The 19,623-nt window shown below is 38.8% G+C and overlaps 1 protein-coding gene across 1 annotated transcript; it reads right to left on the bottom strand.

Moving 5' to 3' along the window:
• Positions 1 to 3,406: 3,406 nt before the first annotated feature.
• Positions 3,407 to 11,714, bottom strand: LOC308391821 (muscarinic acetylcholine receptor M2-like). Its single transcript, XM_080874578.1, has 4 exons — positions 11,593 to 11,714; positions 6,848 to 7,070; positions 5,768 to 6,631; positions 3,407 to 4,301 (listed from the first exon to the last, which is right to left on the bottom strand). The coding sequence occupies exons 2-4, from the start codon at positions 7,037 to 7,039 to the stop codon at positions 3,978 to 3,980; spliced, it is 1,380 nt and encodes a 459-aa protein (XP_080730704.1). The 5' UTR covers positions 7,040 to 7,070; positions 11,593 to 11,714; the 3' UTR covers positions 3,407 to 3,977.
• Between the last annotated feature and the right edge of the window lie 7,909 nt (positions 11,715 to 19,623).

Genomic DNA, 19,623 nt, shown 5'->3' with positions numbered 1-19,623 from the left:
GGAGAGACATCAAACAGTTCAGTTGAAACTGATGATCTAGTTCCTGATGTTTTGGAGATACCCAGTGATGTAGCAGGTGCAGTATCAAAGTTAAAAAACTATACTGATCTTGGTGAATGTGCTGCTTCTTTTATGGCACAGATGTATGCATCATCAAATATTACTTTAACAGATGTTACAAGAAGTGTAAACTGTACAAAGGAGTTGCTTGAGAAAACTGTAGACTGTTTGCAACAGTCAACTGCTGCTTTGTTGAGTAGCTTGGATGTACCACAAGACAGTGAGGCTGTTCAAGCATTAATGAAGGAGTTTGAAAGTGCTAAAAACATATTTGAAGATGTAGACACGAAATATAAAATGAACAAATACTTCACTGAGAAGTTTTCCCTTGTTAAACCACAGGAAATCTTTCTGGGTCACAGGTCAGATACTGTAAGAAAAGATGGTCAGATGAAACAGGTTTTGGCAGCAGATACATGCCAGTATGTATCAGTCATTGAAACGCTCAAGTTTGTATTCCAACATGAGGACATTCAGGACTTCTTTGTTCAGAATAAGAAGAACACTGATGCCAAAATGCGTGATTACTGTGATGGCTCTCACTTTTCCTCACACCCATTGTTTAAAATGTACCCTGATGCTCTTCAAATGCAACTTTACTTTGATGACTTTGAAACAACAAATCCTTTAGGTTCCAAGACAAAAATACATAAGCTAGGAGCTGTGTATTTTACCTTGAAGAATTTGCCACCAGAGTGGAATTCCTCACTTGCAAATATTCACCTGTGTCTTTTGTTTAACTCAATTGACAGGGAGGTATATGGATTTGACAAGATTTTGAAACCACTTCTTGATGACTTGAGATTTCTTGAAAATTCTGGTCTAATTGTGGATTTAAAAGGTCATAGCCATCAACTATATGGTACAGTTTGTGTGTTAACAGCAGATAATTTGGCAATTCATTCACTTTGTGGCTACCTTGAAAGTTTCTCTGCAAACAAATTCTGTCAGTTTTGCATGATTGACAAAGCAGATGCACAGTTGATATATGATGAAGACAAAGTTGAGTTGCGCACCAAAGACAGTTATCAGGAACATGTCAGCTTAAACGAACCAAGCAAAACTGGTGTAAAAGAGGACTCCTGTCTGAATAACCTTAAGTATTTTCATGTAACACAAAACATAAGTGTTGATATCATGCATGATGTACTTGAAGGTGTAGCCCCTTTAGAGGTTAAGTTAATGCTTCGCCATTTCATTTATGAGGAGAAGTTGTTGACTTTGGAACAGCTAAATGAGAGGATTTCCAGTTTTCAATATGGATATGGAGACATTAAAAACAAGCCAAGTGTTATAATGAACTTGAGAAACAGTGAGAGTGCATTAAAACAGACAGCATCTCAAATGTGGTGCCTTTTACTGGTCTTGCCCTTTTTGTTGGGAGATTGTGTAGACCGAAAAAGTCAACATTGGCATTTATTTATTTTACTGAGAGAGATATGCAGTATCATCTTTGCACCAGTCGTTACAAGGGGACTTGCAGTATTCTTAAAAGAACTGATAATAGAGCACCATACTCTTTTCAAACAGCTGTATGCCACAAATCTTATTCCGAAACATCATTTTATGATACATTATCCAAGAATGATGGTTTTGTTTGGACCTCTGTCTAAACTTTGGTGTATGCGATTTGAATCCAAGCACAATCCATTTAAAAGACTAGCACATTCAGTTTGTAACTTCAAAAATGTGTCAAAAACATTGGCTTTTAAACATCAGGTTCAACACATGTATCACTATAAGCATAGTGATAATCTAGCTAAGAAAATGGATGTGCCCAATGCCTATCTAGTTAGTGTGGGGTCACTGAAAAAAGCAGATGTCTTGTTAGACAACTTGAGGTTAACCCTTGAACAAGACCTTTCTCTGACTAGTACTGTTTTTGTGTCACACAGTATTGGTGTGTACGGCCAGACTTATAGAACTGGTTCTGTATTGACATTAAGAAGAGACTTTAGAGAAGAGCCTTTGTTTGGTGAAGTCATTCATATCTTGCCACAGTCAGTTAATGAGTCCGTCTTCGTGTTTGTGAGGATTCTGAAAGTCAGCTTCTTTGATGACCATTTTTATGCCTATGCAGTGGAAAGGTCAGACGAATATGAACTGATTACATTGGCTGAAATTTTTGATTTTCAGCCTTTATATATAGTGACAAGCTTTGATGCTAATAAGCTGTATTTAAACCCAAGGTACAAAATTGTATAACCTGGATGCTATAGTTGCCAAAATGTAAATATATTTTTCTGTTTGCATGCAACTGCACATTTGTTGAATGTTGACAATTTGTTGAAGATGACAACTGTTACCTTTAAAAAAAAGTTAATTCATGTATTGTCTGGACATGATTATATGAGAACATATATATTTGACATTTTAGTGATCTAGAAAGTTATTAATTAACTAACAGATATTAATTTTGTTTGATTTTGTCAAGTAAAAATTGTAATATAGCTTTGGCTAAAATTGAATTTAATACATTTTAATTGAAAAGATTCTGAAAACTGTTGTTTATTCAGTTTGTAATAATTTATAATATGCTAAGTAACAAATGGAATTCAATAAATGTATAATATATACCATCTTTTTTCTCCTTTTTTAAAAAAATGAAATGCACACATTTTAACACATCTTTGTGTCAAAATAACGCATCCTTGTGTTGACTTTTTTTAACACAGAAGATGTGTTAAAGGAGCAGACACATTAATTGTGTTAAAACTGACACATCATGTGTTGTCCCTGAGCTGATGCAGCACATGTGTTAAAATTTAACACATGATGTGTCAATTTTAACACATCCTTTCTAAGAGTGTGGAAGAAAACAACTGAAAAAGATAGTGTGGACACGGAGCGTTATTAGACCAAAACGCCGTTTTCCAATTTATCTGGATTAGTGTAGACGTAGCCTAGGACTCCTGCAATGGTGTTCAGACCCAAAACCTACAGTTCTTCTAGTGAGTCTGGCTCTAAAAACAAATTAGTCCCTAAAGACTCCCAGCATAAAAAACATGACTATGTTATTTACAGCATCTAAAACAAAACAAACAAACAAAAACAAATGGGTGACATCATCATGGGTGATGGCTACCTCTTTCTTTCGTATACAGCCTGTAATCTTGTGGCAGTAATTTGGTCGGTTTGGTTAAGTTTTTTTCATATCGGATGATAGCCAATGGGAAAAAAATAATATTAGCAGAAATGAAGGAAAAAAAGAGGACACCCAGGTTATGACAAATAACTCTGATTCCAAACTGTCATCCTTTTTATTTACACAAATCAGAGAAAAAGAGGGAAGACACAGGCACGTTTAATAGTCGCACACGTCTCACAACATCACAGATTACAGGTTCCATTAATGTGAAATGTAAGTTTAGCACGACACACAGGACACGCATCACTTCACAGCTGCTAATTCTCTTTTCTCCCGTGGATTTAGTATAAAGACATGGTTCATTTTTAGAGCTTAGCTCTAATGCTCTCATAATAGTATAATTTTCAATCACATCTTTTTTAAACTACCTTCACAAAACCATCACAACAAGCACATTTTAAACAACAAACTGCACAAGTTTGTGTAGAAGTAGCAAAAAGAGGAAATAAAAAAAGAAATAAAACTCCAAGTGACTGTTATGCAAAAGTATTTTTCAGACAGTCAGTAAAGCTCATTGAAATTAGTTCCATTTAAGTCTTTGAAAGTTTGACTTTATAATATGATTATGAGTTAAATCACAGTTTTATTTTCAGTGGAAGAAGGGGGCTGGGGGGGATTCTACCACCGAAAAGCAACATGAAGTAATTGCACAACAAGACCACACTTTATCTATGTATCTATGTTTCCAACTTTCGAAATCATTCTTTAAAAGATTTGTCACATTATTCAGATTCCACCACAAACACAGTAAAGCATTTGCACCCCCTGCTCATCGTGAAGTGCGTATGTTCTTGTACTGGCACAGAAGCAGCTGCTTGAAGGTGTTCTTGAAGGTGGCGTTGCAGAGGGCATAGCAGGCTGGGTTGATGGTGCTGTTGATGTAGCACAGCCAGTAGCCAATGGTCCACAGCGTGTTGGGGATGCAGATGGAGCAGAATGTGTTGATAAGCACCATCACGTTGTACGGCGTCCACGTGACGACAAATGCAACCAGGATGGCCATGATGGTGCGTGTGACCTTTTTCTCCCTGGAAGAAATTCCCCTCTTTTTCCACTTTGCCACAGCGTTTTCACTCATCGCGCGCATTGTTACCTGAAAAATGACAGTAGAAGAAGAAAAGAGTTCTATTGTTTCTTTTTAGTGTGTGTGTGTGTGTGTGTGTGTGTGTGTGTGTGTGTGTGTGTGTGTGTTTGTGTGTGTGTGTCACTCCTGTGTAAGTCCAACATAACCTTCCATACCTGTGTTGGTACCAAATGAGCTGTTCTGAGTATTTCACAAACTGCTGGGATTTTCCCACAACACCATCTCTTGGGTTTACAGAGAATGGTCCAAAACAGAGAAAATATCCAGCTAATGCCAGAGGTCAGAGAAGAATGTTTCTAGCTGACTGTTTCTAGCTGACAGGAAGTCATCAGTAAACAAAATAACCAATTGTTGCAACAGTATTCAGAAGAGCATCTCTGAATGAACAACAACACAGAAGACCTCACACGCTTGTCAGCTAAGAACTGGAACCTAAGGCTCAAATCATCTCAAACTCATTTTTCGAACATAATGAGTTCACTGTATTCAAATCTCCTCCACAGTCACCAAAACTCAATCCAGTAGTGCACCATCTGGATGTGGTGGATCATCATGGATGTGCGACTGACAAATGTTAAGTGTCTGAAACAAGTGTGTGATGCTATCATTGCAATATGGACCAAAATATCTGAGAAATACTTTCAGTATTGAATCTCTGTCAAGGAAAATTAAAGAAAATCTGAAAGTGTATCAATTTCACACTGAGATCAAAGAAAAGTAAGAACGACCCAAAACAACAACACGGAAGTTTCAACCACACAAAAATGCTTCATAGAGCTGAATGAATGCAGTCATGCTAGCAACTCTGTGAGGCTGCCATCAGGCACAAAGATCACTTAAATTAAATCTAATATCATTTTATTCCTTTTTTTTCTTCACCATGGTTACCATCTTCATTTATATGGTTACCAGTTTACTTGAATAAGTAAGAGTGGTATTTGGTTAGCTGCTACCTATCTGCTAAGTTACATCAACGGACAGAACATATCGACTATGTTTGTGGTGTTTAGTAATTCATTTTTACTAAAAATTATCTGACTAATAATATGTCCTGTTGTGCTGTTAATTACACCACCTAACTACTTTCTGCTCATTTGAGTTAAATTCAGTTATTTTGTTTAATTTATGTTTGCTGCACCCTTAGCACCTCTTTGTGTGTACATTAGCTAGCATTAGCTTACAACTCAGCACTGGACTCTCTTGTCCTAATACTTATTCCAAAAAAAAAAAAAAAGATTGTGAACTTCTAGATATTTTCTTTATGGTCCAGATTATAAACTGTTCCAGATGTATTCTTTAAACTACAGGCACCAAACTTATGATGCCTCTAAAATAAAGACAACTTCTGCTGAGCTATTAAATATGGTGATAAAAAAAACAACTTTTAATTAACAACAAACTTGACATGACCAAACCCATGACTGCTTTAAATTGTAATAAATCTGGCCAATTAAGGATGAATATCTTTTGATTACCTTAAACAGAGTTTTCGTGACTAGCATTTGAGCGTCAGCTGCTGAGTTTTTCCGAGAAGATGGTTGGGCTTCATTTTTCCCAATATTTGAGTTTTTCCGTGACGAAGGTGGAATCTCAGCATCCTTGGATGTCGAAGCCTGAATGCTATCTGATGTGGAGTCCACCTGGTTGGTTCGGTCTTCCTTGCACGGACCGATTCCGTTCTGTTGCTGTTTCTGCTGGAGCATTTCCTTCTCCTTGCCATCTGCAGCCTCTTCCTGAACCTTTTTTGTTGCAGTGGTGTTCTCACCTCCTTCCTCCTGGCTGTTAGAAGGAGCTTCTCCCAGACTAGTGCCTGAGGTCTTCCTGCTGTCTTTCCTCATGCGGCTGCGACTGGCCTTGGAGATGCGCCAGTAAAGGTAGATCATGATGGCCACAGGTAGGTAGAAAGCCGCGATAGCCGTCCCGAAGGTCACCGCTGGGTTGGAGAAGAACTGGATGTAGCACTCATTGGGTTTCACAGTCCTTCCCCCAACTATGAACTGCCAGAACAAAATTGCAGGAGCCCACAGGATGAAGGACAAGACCCATGCTGCTGCAATCATCAGCCCTGCTATTTTGGTGCTGCGCCGCACTGGGTAACTAAGCGGTTTGGTGACACAAAAGTAACGGTCAAAACTGATGATGAGCAAGTTCATGACTGAGGCGTTGCTCACAACATAGTCGACAGCCAGCCATAGGTCACACACCACTGCTCCTAGGGGCCAGAACCCAATCACAATGTAGACGGTGTAGAGGTTCATGGAGCAGACACCAATAATCAGGTCTGCGCAAGCCAGGCTGAACAGGAAGTAGTTGTTGACGGTCTGCAGGTTCCTGTTTACCTTTAGAGGAACAACATAGAGGAGGCTGTCAGATGCTAATCTTTTTTGTGCAATGTGATGTGTGTTTTCTCGTTTCTATTAAATTACCACTCTGTGCTGGGTTGCACATGTTCAAGTCTTATCTGTAAGTCTGGCTGTGCTGTTCAAGGTGTCCAGAGATGGATGTTTGAATCACACTCATTAATCATGAAGGATCAAAACAGGAAAACCCCAAACCTTTATAGAGAGCATGACCAGGATGTTTCCGATGACAGTGATCAGACTCAGAGATCCTGCAACGAGAATGATGAGCGCTATCTCCAAAGTCGTGTACGGGCTTCGAAAGAAGAGGCCAGTGCCATTGCTGACACTGATGTTGCTAGCGTGGGATGAATTGAGAATCTCCATGCTGTCCAGCATCCTTTGCATGCTTCAAGCGTCGTTCACATATGTGCAAAACCTGAAAAGAAGAGAGATTATAAAACATAAGTTTTTAGTACTATAGGTTTGTTTTTGGTTTTTTTGGGGGGCCGGGGGTGTTCAAATTATTCAGTATCTTTCTATGTGTAGATGCAAAATCATGCAAAATTGTGCAGAACTTGCAGCATGTAAATGATTCGCAGGTGTTTTTGTGCTAACAGCTTGCTCCCGGTGAAAAGAACGGGCAGGTGTGCAAATAAAGGTCACAGCAGCTTTGTTTACAAAGTCACAGCCACATCTCACAAACAGGAATAACATGTTAAAACGGCTTTGATGCTAATGGAGATGCTGACATGTTGATTCTGAAAAATGAACAGTTTCAGTAGAATTATTGTGTTAATTTACTTTTTTAAGAACTCTTTAAAATGGATATGCTGCAGTCTTTCCCAGCCTTCACTGTGCGACAAGCTGGTTACATACTGGAGTTAAACATGTTTGTCTTTGGGCTTTAGGAAAAATATGGACCACACTGAGAAAACACACACTGTCAGCAGGTTTGAAGCCAGAATCCAGATAACAGACCACTGTAACAGATCGCTGTAAAGCACTGCAGCACCACGGAACAATATCAAATCTTTCATGTTGGTTAAACTTTGCTACATTTTATCCTTTGCTAATATTTATTTTCCCTCTTTTTCTCTTGTATGTTTAAACTATGTAAATCTCAAAGGATCTAAAAATAGCGTGTGTGCCCACAAAACAACTTTCAAATGCCACAAAAAGAATGCATATGCAAGTGTGCATGAATCTCTAGCTTTGAGCTTTGTGTGTCTGGCTCCCAGAAATCTTAACCAATCCACTCTTTCCTGGGAGCTTGAACGAGGACATCTACAGTTTACAATTTTCAAAAATGCCCTGAGAGAGTGTCTAATCTTTGCAGGAGAGTCATTTCAAAAAGATCAAGTTGGTCGCTTCATGCTGCAGGCGTCATTTTCTGCTCCTGGATATGTAAAAGGGACTGCCTGGCATATTTGGGTAAATTCAAACATGTGTGTGTCCACATGAGCTTGTGTGTTTGGCTCTTTCAGACAGATGTCCACCAGTGTATGAATGTGAGAGTGAATGAATAGTGGTATTGTAAAGCGCTTTGGGTGCCTTGAAAAGCGCTATATAAATCCAATCCATTATTAAGTCTTAATAGAAGCTGCGGTTTTTATGTTAAGACAGGACAGATTCTCTGAGGCTAAAGAAGCGTTATCCGCAGACTTGTGTCTGCAGTGAGAAAAAAGGGAGGATGGGGGTCTTTTCTTTGGCACTGGAACTGCTTGTTCTGCGAGTTATGAAAGCCTGTTTGGGTGAGCGTACAAACAGATTTCCACTGGGGCCACCCACGCTCGAGATTCAGGCGCTCGTGGTGCTGTCAGGTGATTTAGATAAAAGCATTCAGTAAATAACAGATGATATGCATATGGGGATACCGCTTCTTTTAAATTACTACCGAGCCGCGTATTTAAAATGATCCCGGGCAGGCAAAACATACCAATTATGTATCTCAATTGTTAAGCATCATTACTGTTACTATTATATTAAAAATGAAGAAACATCAGAAATAGTGGCAAAACAACGTGATTAACTAGTCTGTTCTGATCAGAGAATCAATAAAAAGATACTTAGTTGAGACCACGAGGGTTGGTGCATACTGCTAAAACCCTGTAAGTGACTCCATTAGGCCACATGATAACATCATACTGTACCTGAAAGATGTTTCCTTCCTGCTCTTACAGCCAGATTAAACTCTATTACAGCATGTTGAACTCCATCGCTTACTCATTAAAGACCCATTCCGGGTCTTTTCAGTCACAGATACAAAAAGAGTGTGTGTGTGTGTGTGTGTGTGTGTGTGTGTGTGTGTGTGTGTGTGTGTGTGTGTGTGTGTGTGTGTGTGTGTGTGTGAGAGAGAGAGAGAGAGAGAGAGAGAGTTCAGAGCCTAACGGTGATGATTTGTAAAGTCAGAAAAATGTAAAATTGATGCACATCAAAGGGAGGACAACAAAAGGTAGGATGTTACATTTGAGTGTTAAGGACTGACTTTGGCTCAAGGTCAAATTTATGATCATATCATTCATCAATCACTTCTCATTAATGAATTGAGAGCAATGAACTGACAGTGGCCCTTTTAAGTAAAAATACTTGTACTACGGTACATAAATATTATCATAAAAGTACAGTTTGCTTTATGGACATGCTCATGGGAGCCTGTTCTTACTTTGTTGTTAAGTCAGTTATATTCATAACAGCACACTGCATTTTAAAAGCAGTTCACGTGTTTTTTTCTTTAAAGAGTTTTTAAAGAAAAATATAAAGTCTCTTATATTTACAGAAAAAGCTGCACAAAATGTGATATTTGAAAGTGAAAAAAGAAATGACTGCTTATATTAAAAAGAAGCTGCAAGCAGCCTGACTCAATACTCATTTCTTTATGGGCCCCATGATAAAGGAGCCCATAAAAATTTTAATAGGTCAGCTTTATTCTATGAACAATAAAGATATCTCTATCTATAAAAGGGTATTTTTGGCTACTGCTTCATTTCCTAAGAATAATAAATTCACATGTTTGATTTGGCACATGCCCTTCCTGATGTGATCCTCTTATATGTCCGGGTTTGGGACCAGCATTAGGACACAATAGCTTGTAACACCCCGAGGCTGGCTTTGTGCCTCGTCCCTGTCAAACTGGGGGTCTGTTGCTGTAAAGCAGTTGTGTCAACCACTACACCTTGTAGCCACAACAAATGTCCTGTATCTATAGAAGAGCAATAACACGATTCTTGGAGAAGAAACTCTCTCGACATGCCAAGCAACTGGTTGTACAAAGGTTCACAATACTTAAAATAACTGGATGCATTATTTTAAGTAGGTAGGTTTTGACATTAGGTATTCTCTTGCAGTTGTACTTGAATGCAGCACTTATGTGTCAGTCAGATGTGTTTAACTTTATGTAGCTGTTCTAGTGACTTTACTGATTAACCGAGTAAATTATCTTAATTATCAAGTTGCTCAGTGGGCTTCGCCAGAGATTTTCCAACGTGATGTAGAGTTCGCTAAGGAGATTGTTGCCTCCTCTCAAGGCCATCCTCACTTCTTCTCTCTTCACACTAATAAGACCTACATTACTGGATCTCCCTAATTGGTATGCAGGGCTACTGGAAAGAGTCACAGAGGCAAACCATATTTCTTTGACAGGCACAGAAACATAGTAATTAGATCCAGCAGATGCTGCCTGCAACAGCTGCACCGGTAATATGGTTCTAGGATACAGTCCTCTGACTGGGCGAGCTCGGTTTAAAAAAGTCTTTGATACCATGAACAATACACCAGGCGGCTGCAGACTTACTGCCGGATGAGACGTGGGAACAGCAGGTTTGTTTGCAGAGAAAAGAGCAGGTATGGAAACACGTCTGCAACTGCAGATGTTTCACAGCGCTTACGGGATTTAATGGCTATAGGGATCAAAGTGTGGTAGCTCCGTTTTATATTGATCTGTGCCGTAGTTTTATTGTTCAGTTCTTTAGAAGACAAACATCCGTCTAACTGTAAAATGCAACACCACACTGAATGTTTAAACAGGATTTTAAATGAAATAAATACGTATAGCACAAACAGTTTCAGTTAGTTTAATTTGTAAGGTTAACATTTCATGAATTTAAAAAGTGTTTTTTTTTTTTCCACCGTCACGTTTCGCAGCAAATGTTCCTTATGTTATGGCACTAATTCATACTTGTTTTTTTCATCTCAGAGAACTGTGTCTTGAATGTGAAAAGTGGGAAATTTCACATCAGCCTGAGCTTTGGCTTCACAGAGCGGTGCAACTGAGAGAAGAGAAAACCACTGAATGCCCAGTGTAGCACTGAGAGTGAGAAAACACAAAAATACCACAGCAACTAGAGAGTGAAGGTTTATAAAAATAAAACTGAGAAGTTTCAAGTTGGTGAGTTAGAGGAAATTTCCCATTTAAACAATTTGTTTTTTGTTTTTTTTTTGTAATAAGGGGATTCCTCGGGAGCGGGGAAACCAGGGAATCCAGAGTCTGGATCTGATGCTGAGTGAAACCTTTTGTGTCAGGAGAGAAATTAAGATTAAACATCTCCTAAAAGGTCTCAGGGGAACAATAGACGCCAGGTTTACTTTGCTCTCAATTCAATCTTTATCAGGAAACTGAACTGAACAACAAGCCACGGATAAAATGTCAATCAATATATTGATGTATCATTATAATGCTTTAACATTTCATGTGAGACTGTTTCTTTAAAGAATATCCTTAGCTGACTTTGTTTCCTTTGAATCAAAGTGGTTATAAATTTTTTTTACATACATTACATACAAAGTTCCCGTGGGAATAAAAATTTAGGAAAACATTTCCCATCTTTTGACTCTACCGCTGCCTCAGCGAGCAGACATTAAATGTGTTCCATGGAAGTTTTTCCAAGTCTGCATAATTTTTCTAACAGAGTGTTCTTACCTGCAGGAGTTTGGTAGAAATCTGCAGAAAAATCTTATCTTACCTCATCTGCAGAGAACGACACAGGTGAACTGTTTTGAAGTCGTCCATGTTACTCTCTCTTCTCCCGACACACTGGAGCGGAGAGCAAAGCAGAAAGTAACCTGACATTCATGACACTCCTCCTCTGACAAGAACCAGTGTGTGTGTGTCTGTGTGAGAGAGACAGAGAGAGAGTTTGTTTGTGTGTTAGAAATATAGACGGATAGAGTAGGGAGGGGTTTGTGGGAGCTATTAGTGACTGTGGTGCTGAATCCCTCAAGCTAGGGTTGCAAGTTTCAGTAAGCAGGAGATGGAGATGGACGGAGAGAGAAAGAGAGATGTTTGTTTCAGGACCATGGAGAGCACTTGCCTCTGTGGCACAAACACATCATATTCTCCAGAGCTGTAGGCAATCAAGTGGAGAGAAGTATGAATGGATCTGGGATGAGATAAAATGGTAAAGCACTATTAAAAAAGAGGACAAAGAGAGAGGTTCGCTCTGTTACTCTGTTGCTGCAGGACGCTAACCTTTCAGACTGTTGTTTTGACCTTTTAACCAAACTGGTGACGCAGACTGCCCCAGTTGGTAGATGACCTTACTTTGATGGAATTACCACTGAGGATAATGGTCCCTCTCCACAAAACAATACAGTAAATGAAACAAGGACCGTGCTATCAAATAAACCAGAGTCCTGCATGTAACATAATTGCTATGAGAAAATATCAGATGATTTATTGTGGTTGTCCCATCCAGACTTTGAGCACAACCACAGAACATTTGAAATTCTGAGTATCATCACAGATGTATTTTTGTTTGTTTGTTTGTTGTTATTTTTACAGTAATATCTTTGAAAACTGCATTGGTAAGGACATAAGCGCCACCTCTACTATTTCTTCATTTGTCAAGAACACAAATCAATATCATCGTCTGTCTGTCTGTCTGTCTGCAGTTGGGTGTGTTTGTTTCCTGTCTCCTATAAGCCAATTTCTCCGGTTTCCAAGAAAGTCTGGCATGTCTTATTATCTTGAGTAATTTTAAATATTAAAAAATATATATATACGGTGGTAGGTATGGATCATTTCATCTTTCATCTTTTACAGCAATAACAAATTTCCTCAAAAAGCAGATCTTAAAGAGGATGTGTAGGCTAATGCTAATTTTCAGCATCATAATTTTATCCTTGGCCTCAACTAGAGCAGCTATGCATGAGTTACAGATCAAAATAATCCTTCTTGCTTGTACAGTGGAGTTTAGTGCACCTGAAACAAGTCATTTGAGTTCCCATCTCATTCCCTTTAAGCTAACTTGTTTCTTATTAGCTGCCACTGAGAAACAGAAGGTTTGAACAGCAGGTAGGTGAGACTTTGGTTTTCACTGAGTTGCGTGGCTGAGATGACCATACTAGGGATATCTTCACTCTGAATGAATAAATTATAGTTAAGATAGAAAAAAATGGTGAAACAAAGCCTTTAGAGCTCTCTGATAAATGTTTGGCTCATATGGATAGTTAGAAAAAGACACAAGTAAAAGCGTGAAATATAAACATTTATCCATTTTTATTATTTTTATTAATTTCAACAAAAAAAAAGTGACCTTTTTTGTCATTAATTTTGACAATATTTAATCTTTATTTTAAAAAATTTTTATTTTTTCAGTATGACCTGAATACAAGCAGAGACATTATATTAATGATACTTACAGGAAATTATTATTTGTAACTATAGCTGCATATTTTTAAACAGTGCATTGATTTTTCTGATTTGAAAAAACTGATGAAGACTCAAACATTCAATTCAATTTTATTTATATAGCATCACAAGAACAGTTGCCTCAAGGCAGTTTAATTTTGTAAGTAAAAGCCCTGGAACAATACAGTGAAAACAGAGAATCATGTAGAAGGAAAAACTCCCTTTTAACAGGAAGAAATCTCCAGCAGAACCAGTCTTAGGGAGGACAGCCATCTGCTGCGACCGTTTGGGGTTAGGTGAGGTAGACAGGACAAAGACATGTTGTGGAAGAGAGACAGAAGTAAAAAATAACTAATAATCAAAAGCAGAGCAGTGTATAAACACAGTGAGTGAAAAAGGTGGCATTTAATGTAATTTACATTGAAAAAAATTTGAGCTATCATCAAATGCTAACTTGACAATATCAACTAATGATCAGAAACTACATGTAGTTGAAAACAGCTGATAGACATTTATTGAAAAGCTGGACTTGGAGAACAATACATAAGAAGACAACACTTTCACACATGTGCAGCTCAAAAACGTAAACGAACACACCAGATCTCAACAGGGAAAAAAATAATGCTCTATACTGATATGGAGTGGTTGATGTGAATGTGTTTGTAAAGACTTGGCACATTTACATACGCTTGGAACATTGTTCTGTTGGGGCATCTTGGACTAGAACTGGGCTAACTTTAGCTACGTGTTCATCTGTTTTTAACTAAGAGGATCTAACGTTCAGTCCTGAGAAAAACTAAGCACCCCCAAGTACATGGTAGAACTGCCTTAAGCACTAATGACTTGAATTAGTGGTTTTCTGGATGACTTTATTAGCCTCTCCAATCACAGTGGAGGAATTTTGGTCCACTCTTCTTTGCACTTCAGTTCACTGAGGTTTATGCACAGCGCATCGTTCCAATGAGGTGAATTTATTGTGACGTCAACTCATGGAGCAGTTGTGTCACTTTATTAAAATGGAGACAATAGGGAGGTATTGATCTTTTTCCCTAACACTGGGCAAAACTATCCTGGCGTGTGGTTAATTTGGACCTGAAACACAGACTTGAACTCAACCTTAATAAACAGGAAATGAACCTTTGTTTGGGTGCAGCAGAAAATCCAACAGGCAGCTGAAAACGTATTCCATACATATTTTTTTTAAAAAGTGGGAAGGGGGTTTAAACAGAGCACAAAGAAAACAGCAACAATATGACACAATAAGTACTGAAGCCTTAAATACATGCATGAGGTAATCAAGGGAAGCAGACACAGGTGGGAAAGAAGACAGAGATGAAACTAATTAACACATCAATGCCTGTACATACACATTAAATAAAAATAAATTAATAAATAGAAATATTGGTGTATTTTACTGTATATAGTAACCATTTGTACATATTCCAGTATTCTTGTTTGTCTGTGTCTTCATTCAAACGCCCAATATTCTTTCATGAAGTATACATGTATGAAAGGAGGACAGAAAGAAACCATAGTGGATCTGCTGCTTTAGGGTATATGATATATATTATTACGTAACAGCATGTGTGATAAAAGCTACATACATTGTCCTCTCGCTCTCCCTTCTCTTGCCAGTTCCCAAACTTCTAAAAATGTGAACCTTGCTATGAACCACTCATGCATGCAGTGAAAGAACAGAAAACAATGAGGCTCCTCTCTCTCCTCGCCTCCTCACAATATGACGAAAAGCTCTGAGACAGCAGGGAAACGAGGTCATCTACTTGGAGCCCCAGCAGCTATTTGAATGGAGAAGGGTCACACACAATACCATGCATTTCCTACTGCATTCCGCTCATAGCAAAGATGCAGAACGTATGTTTTAAAAGTCGAACGGACTCGTGATCTCTGGTTAATTGCATGCTGCCTCGTGTGCTAATAGCATAATGTTCATCATGATCCGCGGACATTTACTGTAAGTCTTCACCAAGCCCCGAGCAAATCGTGACTTTCTAATCTCCTCTGCTGATTCATTAAAGAAAGGCTATAATTCATCAGTGCGTTTGGGCACAGTTGAGATTTGGGCCACTTGGATTATTGTCAAGCGCTGGCACTGATATGACCTGTACATAAATTAGTGCTGGATTGCATATCTTGTTCTTTACCATCAGCTAATGGGACAGACAAACAGCTACACACAAGATGTCCTAAAACAAATAAATGCTTCATGAATTTAGGAGCTCTTCCCTGTCTCCTCAAAGTACGATCAGATCCCTCAAACACGTGCCCATGATTATTTTGTGTGAGACTAGAAAAGAAACAAAACAACAGCAATATTTAATATTTAGAATCACATGTGTCATTCGGTTTTACCGCAGAGATTTCTCTTCTGGCTATAGAATTTTTTGGGGGTCACGATGGAGGAGCATGTGACTCTTATTGTACAAAAGCCTTTTATTGTTTCTTGTTTCTTGTTTGAGAATTCTGGAAATATCTTCTGAAGGCTTTGCACTGTGACACTGTTATTGTAGCAAGAGAAGCAGAAACTTCTCAGATAAATATCAGTTCAGAACTTCCAACGTGTCAGCAGCATGTAAACACAGAATATATCAAATGAATGATGGGAATATTCTGGCTCCATGCTCACAGCTGCTGTTGACTTATTCCAACATTAAAGTCTGTCACTGTCCTGTTGTTGAGATTTGGTTTCTGCTTTGATTTTATTCTTGTATTCTTGTGTTCCCTGTGGTTTACTTCCCGCTATCTTGTCATCATGTGCTTTTGTCCTCCATTTTCCTGTGTCTTTGTCAACTTATGTGTCTTGTTCTTGTTTTACTCCCCTCATCATATCCGCTGGCCTCCTTAAACCTTTGTTATTTCTCAAATTTGTGCCTCCCATGTCTGCTTTGGCCTCCTGCCTGTGAACTGGAAAGGAAACTTTCATATTTGAGGATGTGTCAGTTCCTAAAATGCATCAAGAGGACAGAGGAGTGACGAGGCTTGCCAGAGGAGCTGTAATTGAGGATGCATAGGTGTATCCTTTGTAGAAGTGTTTTTACCTTCAACGTGTAGAAGAGGTCCTGTACAAATCCCATATTTTATTCACATTAGAAAATACGAAACATACCAAATGTTTAAAAGGAGAAAATGTACAATTTTAAGAAAAAATACGGTGCCTGTGAATTTGATGGTGTAAACACGACTCAAAGCTGCTGACAGGGCCATGTTTACCACTGTGTATGTGCATCCCCTCTTCTTTTAGCCTGTAAACATCTGGGCACTGAGGAGACCAGCTGCTGGACTTCTGGGAGAGGAATGCGGTCCTATTTTTGTGTGATGTAGGATAATAACTGTCAACAGTCCTGGATCTTCTTTGTCGTGTTTTTTTATTTCAGGATGGCCCAAGTGTTATCAGTTGGTAAAAGGTCTTGACTCCAGGCAGGTCAGGTTCTAATAGCTCCAGTAGGCAGTTTAGCATTTTCTTGCTGAAATATGCAAGGCCTGAAAAAGACACTGTCTGAATGAGACTGTAATTTGATCCAAAACCTGTATATACCTTTCAGGCACCAATGGTGCCTTTCCAGGTGTGTAAATTGCCAGTTCCATGGCCACTAATACACCCCCATGTCATCAGAGATGCAGGCTTTGAGCTAAGCACTGATAAAAGGCGGATGGTCTCTCTACTCTTTAGTTTAGAGGACACAGCATCCACGTTTTCTAAAAACATATTTAAAATTATGATTCATATGACCAAAGAACAATTTCCACATTGCCTCAGTCCATTATAAATGAACTTTGGCCCAAAGAAGACAGCAGTGTTTTTGGATCAAGTTCACATATTGCTTCTTCATTATATGACAGAGGCTTAAACTGTATTTGTAGATGGCACGGTGAACTTTGTTCAAATACAGTGATTTCTGGAACAATCAAAGGCATCCAATATTGATTTGGGGTTTTAACCCTTGCACACGCATTTTCTGAAATGTTTGACATTAGTATGTACTGCAGATAATGAGATAATTCATTAAGGAGCATTATTTGGAAATTCTTTGAGGGTTGGTGAACATCTACCCATCTTTTCTTCTGAAAAACTCTTTCTCTCTAACAGAAACTCTTTCTATAACCAGTCATCTTACTGACCTGTTGCCATTATAACACAATTAGCTGCAGAATCTTCCTCCAGTTGTTTCTTTTTTGTATCACCTACCTGTCCAGTCTTTTGTTGCCACGCCTCAACTTTTGTTTTGTTGCTGTCATCAAATATCAAAATGAGCTGATATTTTTCATTGGGTCGTAAAGAAAATCTCAGTTTAAACATTTGATGTTTCCTTTGTTCTACTGTGAATAAAATGGGTTTATGAGACTTGTAAATCGTTGTATTATTTCCATTTTAAACAGTGTTCTAATGTTTTTGCAATTGGTGTTGTGGATGCTCAACTTCATCATCAAACGTTCTCCCATTTGTTGTGTGTGTATGTGTGACAAACAACTTTCTAAGTGATCCTGAGTAATCTTCATAAAAACACAGATGAAAGTTTTTCTTTCTATTTAAACACTCACCAGTTCTGAGCTCCTGCTGATGAGTTGTTTCTTGACTCTGGTGCCACCTGGAGGGCTGATTGTGGAGGGCCAGCAACTCCTGGTTCTGCCCCCTCTGCCTTCTTGATCTGCAGATGACTATCATGTAGAAGTGGGTGAACCATGCTTCACCTTTTAATAATAATAATAGATTGCATTTGTATAGCGCTTTTTGAGACCCTTAAAGCACTTTACAATTCCACTATTCATTCACTCTCACACACTGGTGGAGGCAAGCTACAGTTGTAGCCACAGCTGCCCTGGGGCAGACTGACAGAAGCGAGGCTGCCATATCGCGCCATTGGCCCCTCTGGCCATCACCAGTACGCGGTAGGTGAAGTGTCTTGCCCAAGGACACAACGACCGAGACTGTCCGAGCCGGGGCTCGAACTGGTAACCTTCTGATGATAAGGTGAACTGCCAACTCTTGAGCCACGATTGCCCCAAATTGTCAGCAAAGTCATAACACACAGAGCAAAACCAGAAATATTTGAACATTTAAGTTTGTTATGGTGTCTTGGGTTTGTGATTGAAACTTTCACAAAACTAATTCACGACTTCCTCCTATTCTGTGGCACAATTATGGGGTTAATAATGTGGTTAGCAAGAGGTGAGGGTCTTTCTTTGGTTGTGTGTGTGCGGGGGGGTTGTACCACCACATGCAGATTTATGACTGCCAATGAAAAGCTTGTGGTGTTTACATAATACCAATGCAATCCGATGTTGTCACCAGTACATTAGGTAGTTAGTGATTATTTTGCCATTTATTCTTGATATTTAAGGCTCTTTGTGCAAAAACACAGAAACCCATTTAACACATATACGCATGCAAACACAATAATAGTCTCCCTCAGAGTCCCTGATCTCTATGGAGCAAAGTGAACGTGCTGACACGCTCACTTTGCACTCAGTTTAAAAAGTTCAAAGACTTCCTGTTTCTCGCGAGTTACACTGACAGGAAGAAAAAACATGCCACACCCTCCTCTGAGAGCCTGACATATGTTTTCTGACGATTATTAAAACCGGGGGGTTTTCCTGTTGATTTTTGCACATTGTACATGCAAAAGGGGAATCTTTCCATGATTACTTAGTGTAGACTGAAAAAATGATGGTGCTAGTTTGCATGACATAGCCATCTCCCAAGGAAATCACATGTAAATTGAGGATATGAATTCTAACCACATCTGTACCCTGTCCCATCCTGTGTATAAACAAAATGATTACGCGTACAATGGTTCACGAAAGGTCGAGCTGACATTAGGAGAGCAGGATTTTGATTTCATCGCCCTCCGTATTCACAGGTCTATGCGTGTTTCAAATTATTAAATTCAAAATAATGGCCCATAAAATAAACTCCTAAACACGACTAAAATCCTGTTTTCATACTCTACTTTTTTCCCCTTTTTTTTTAGCTGCACAGATTTCAGGTGCTTTGGTCACAACACTCATTTGAATTCTTGGATGTGGTCATTGGGAGAGGTCAACCACAGGGTGTAGCCCTCATTTGTGGACCTAAGCTTATCCATTCACCACCTGACAGCCGCACAAGAGGCCTGACGGTGTCCCAATGATTGTCCCATTGTCCCAATAATTTCTAACTTATTTATGGCGAAATCAAATCGCATTCACAATTCAAATGCTGGTTATTCAGAAATACTTCAGACTGTCATCGACTGTCTCCGCCTTTATCACCTGTAAGACCTATAGAAACTAGTAGGAGGAATTCATATATTGTGTTTTTAGGTTTTTGAAATGTTGTTTTTATGTTGGAAGAAAAGACTGTAGTCTT

The sequence above is a fragment of the Rhamphochromis sp. 'chilingali' genome, assembly GCF_963969265.1.
Source record: "Rhamphochromis sp. 'chilingali' genome assembly, chromosome: 2".
Lineage (NCBI taxonomy): Eukaryota > Metazoa > Chordata > Actinopteri > Cichliformes > Cichlidae > Rhamphochromis > Rhamphochromis sp. 'chilingali'.
The sequence above is the reverse complement of the archived record's forward strand: the minus strand, read 5'-3'. Positions and strand labels throughout refer to the sequence as shown.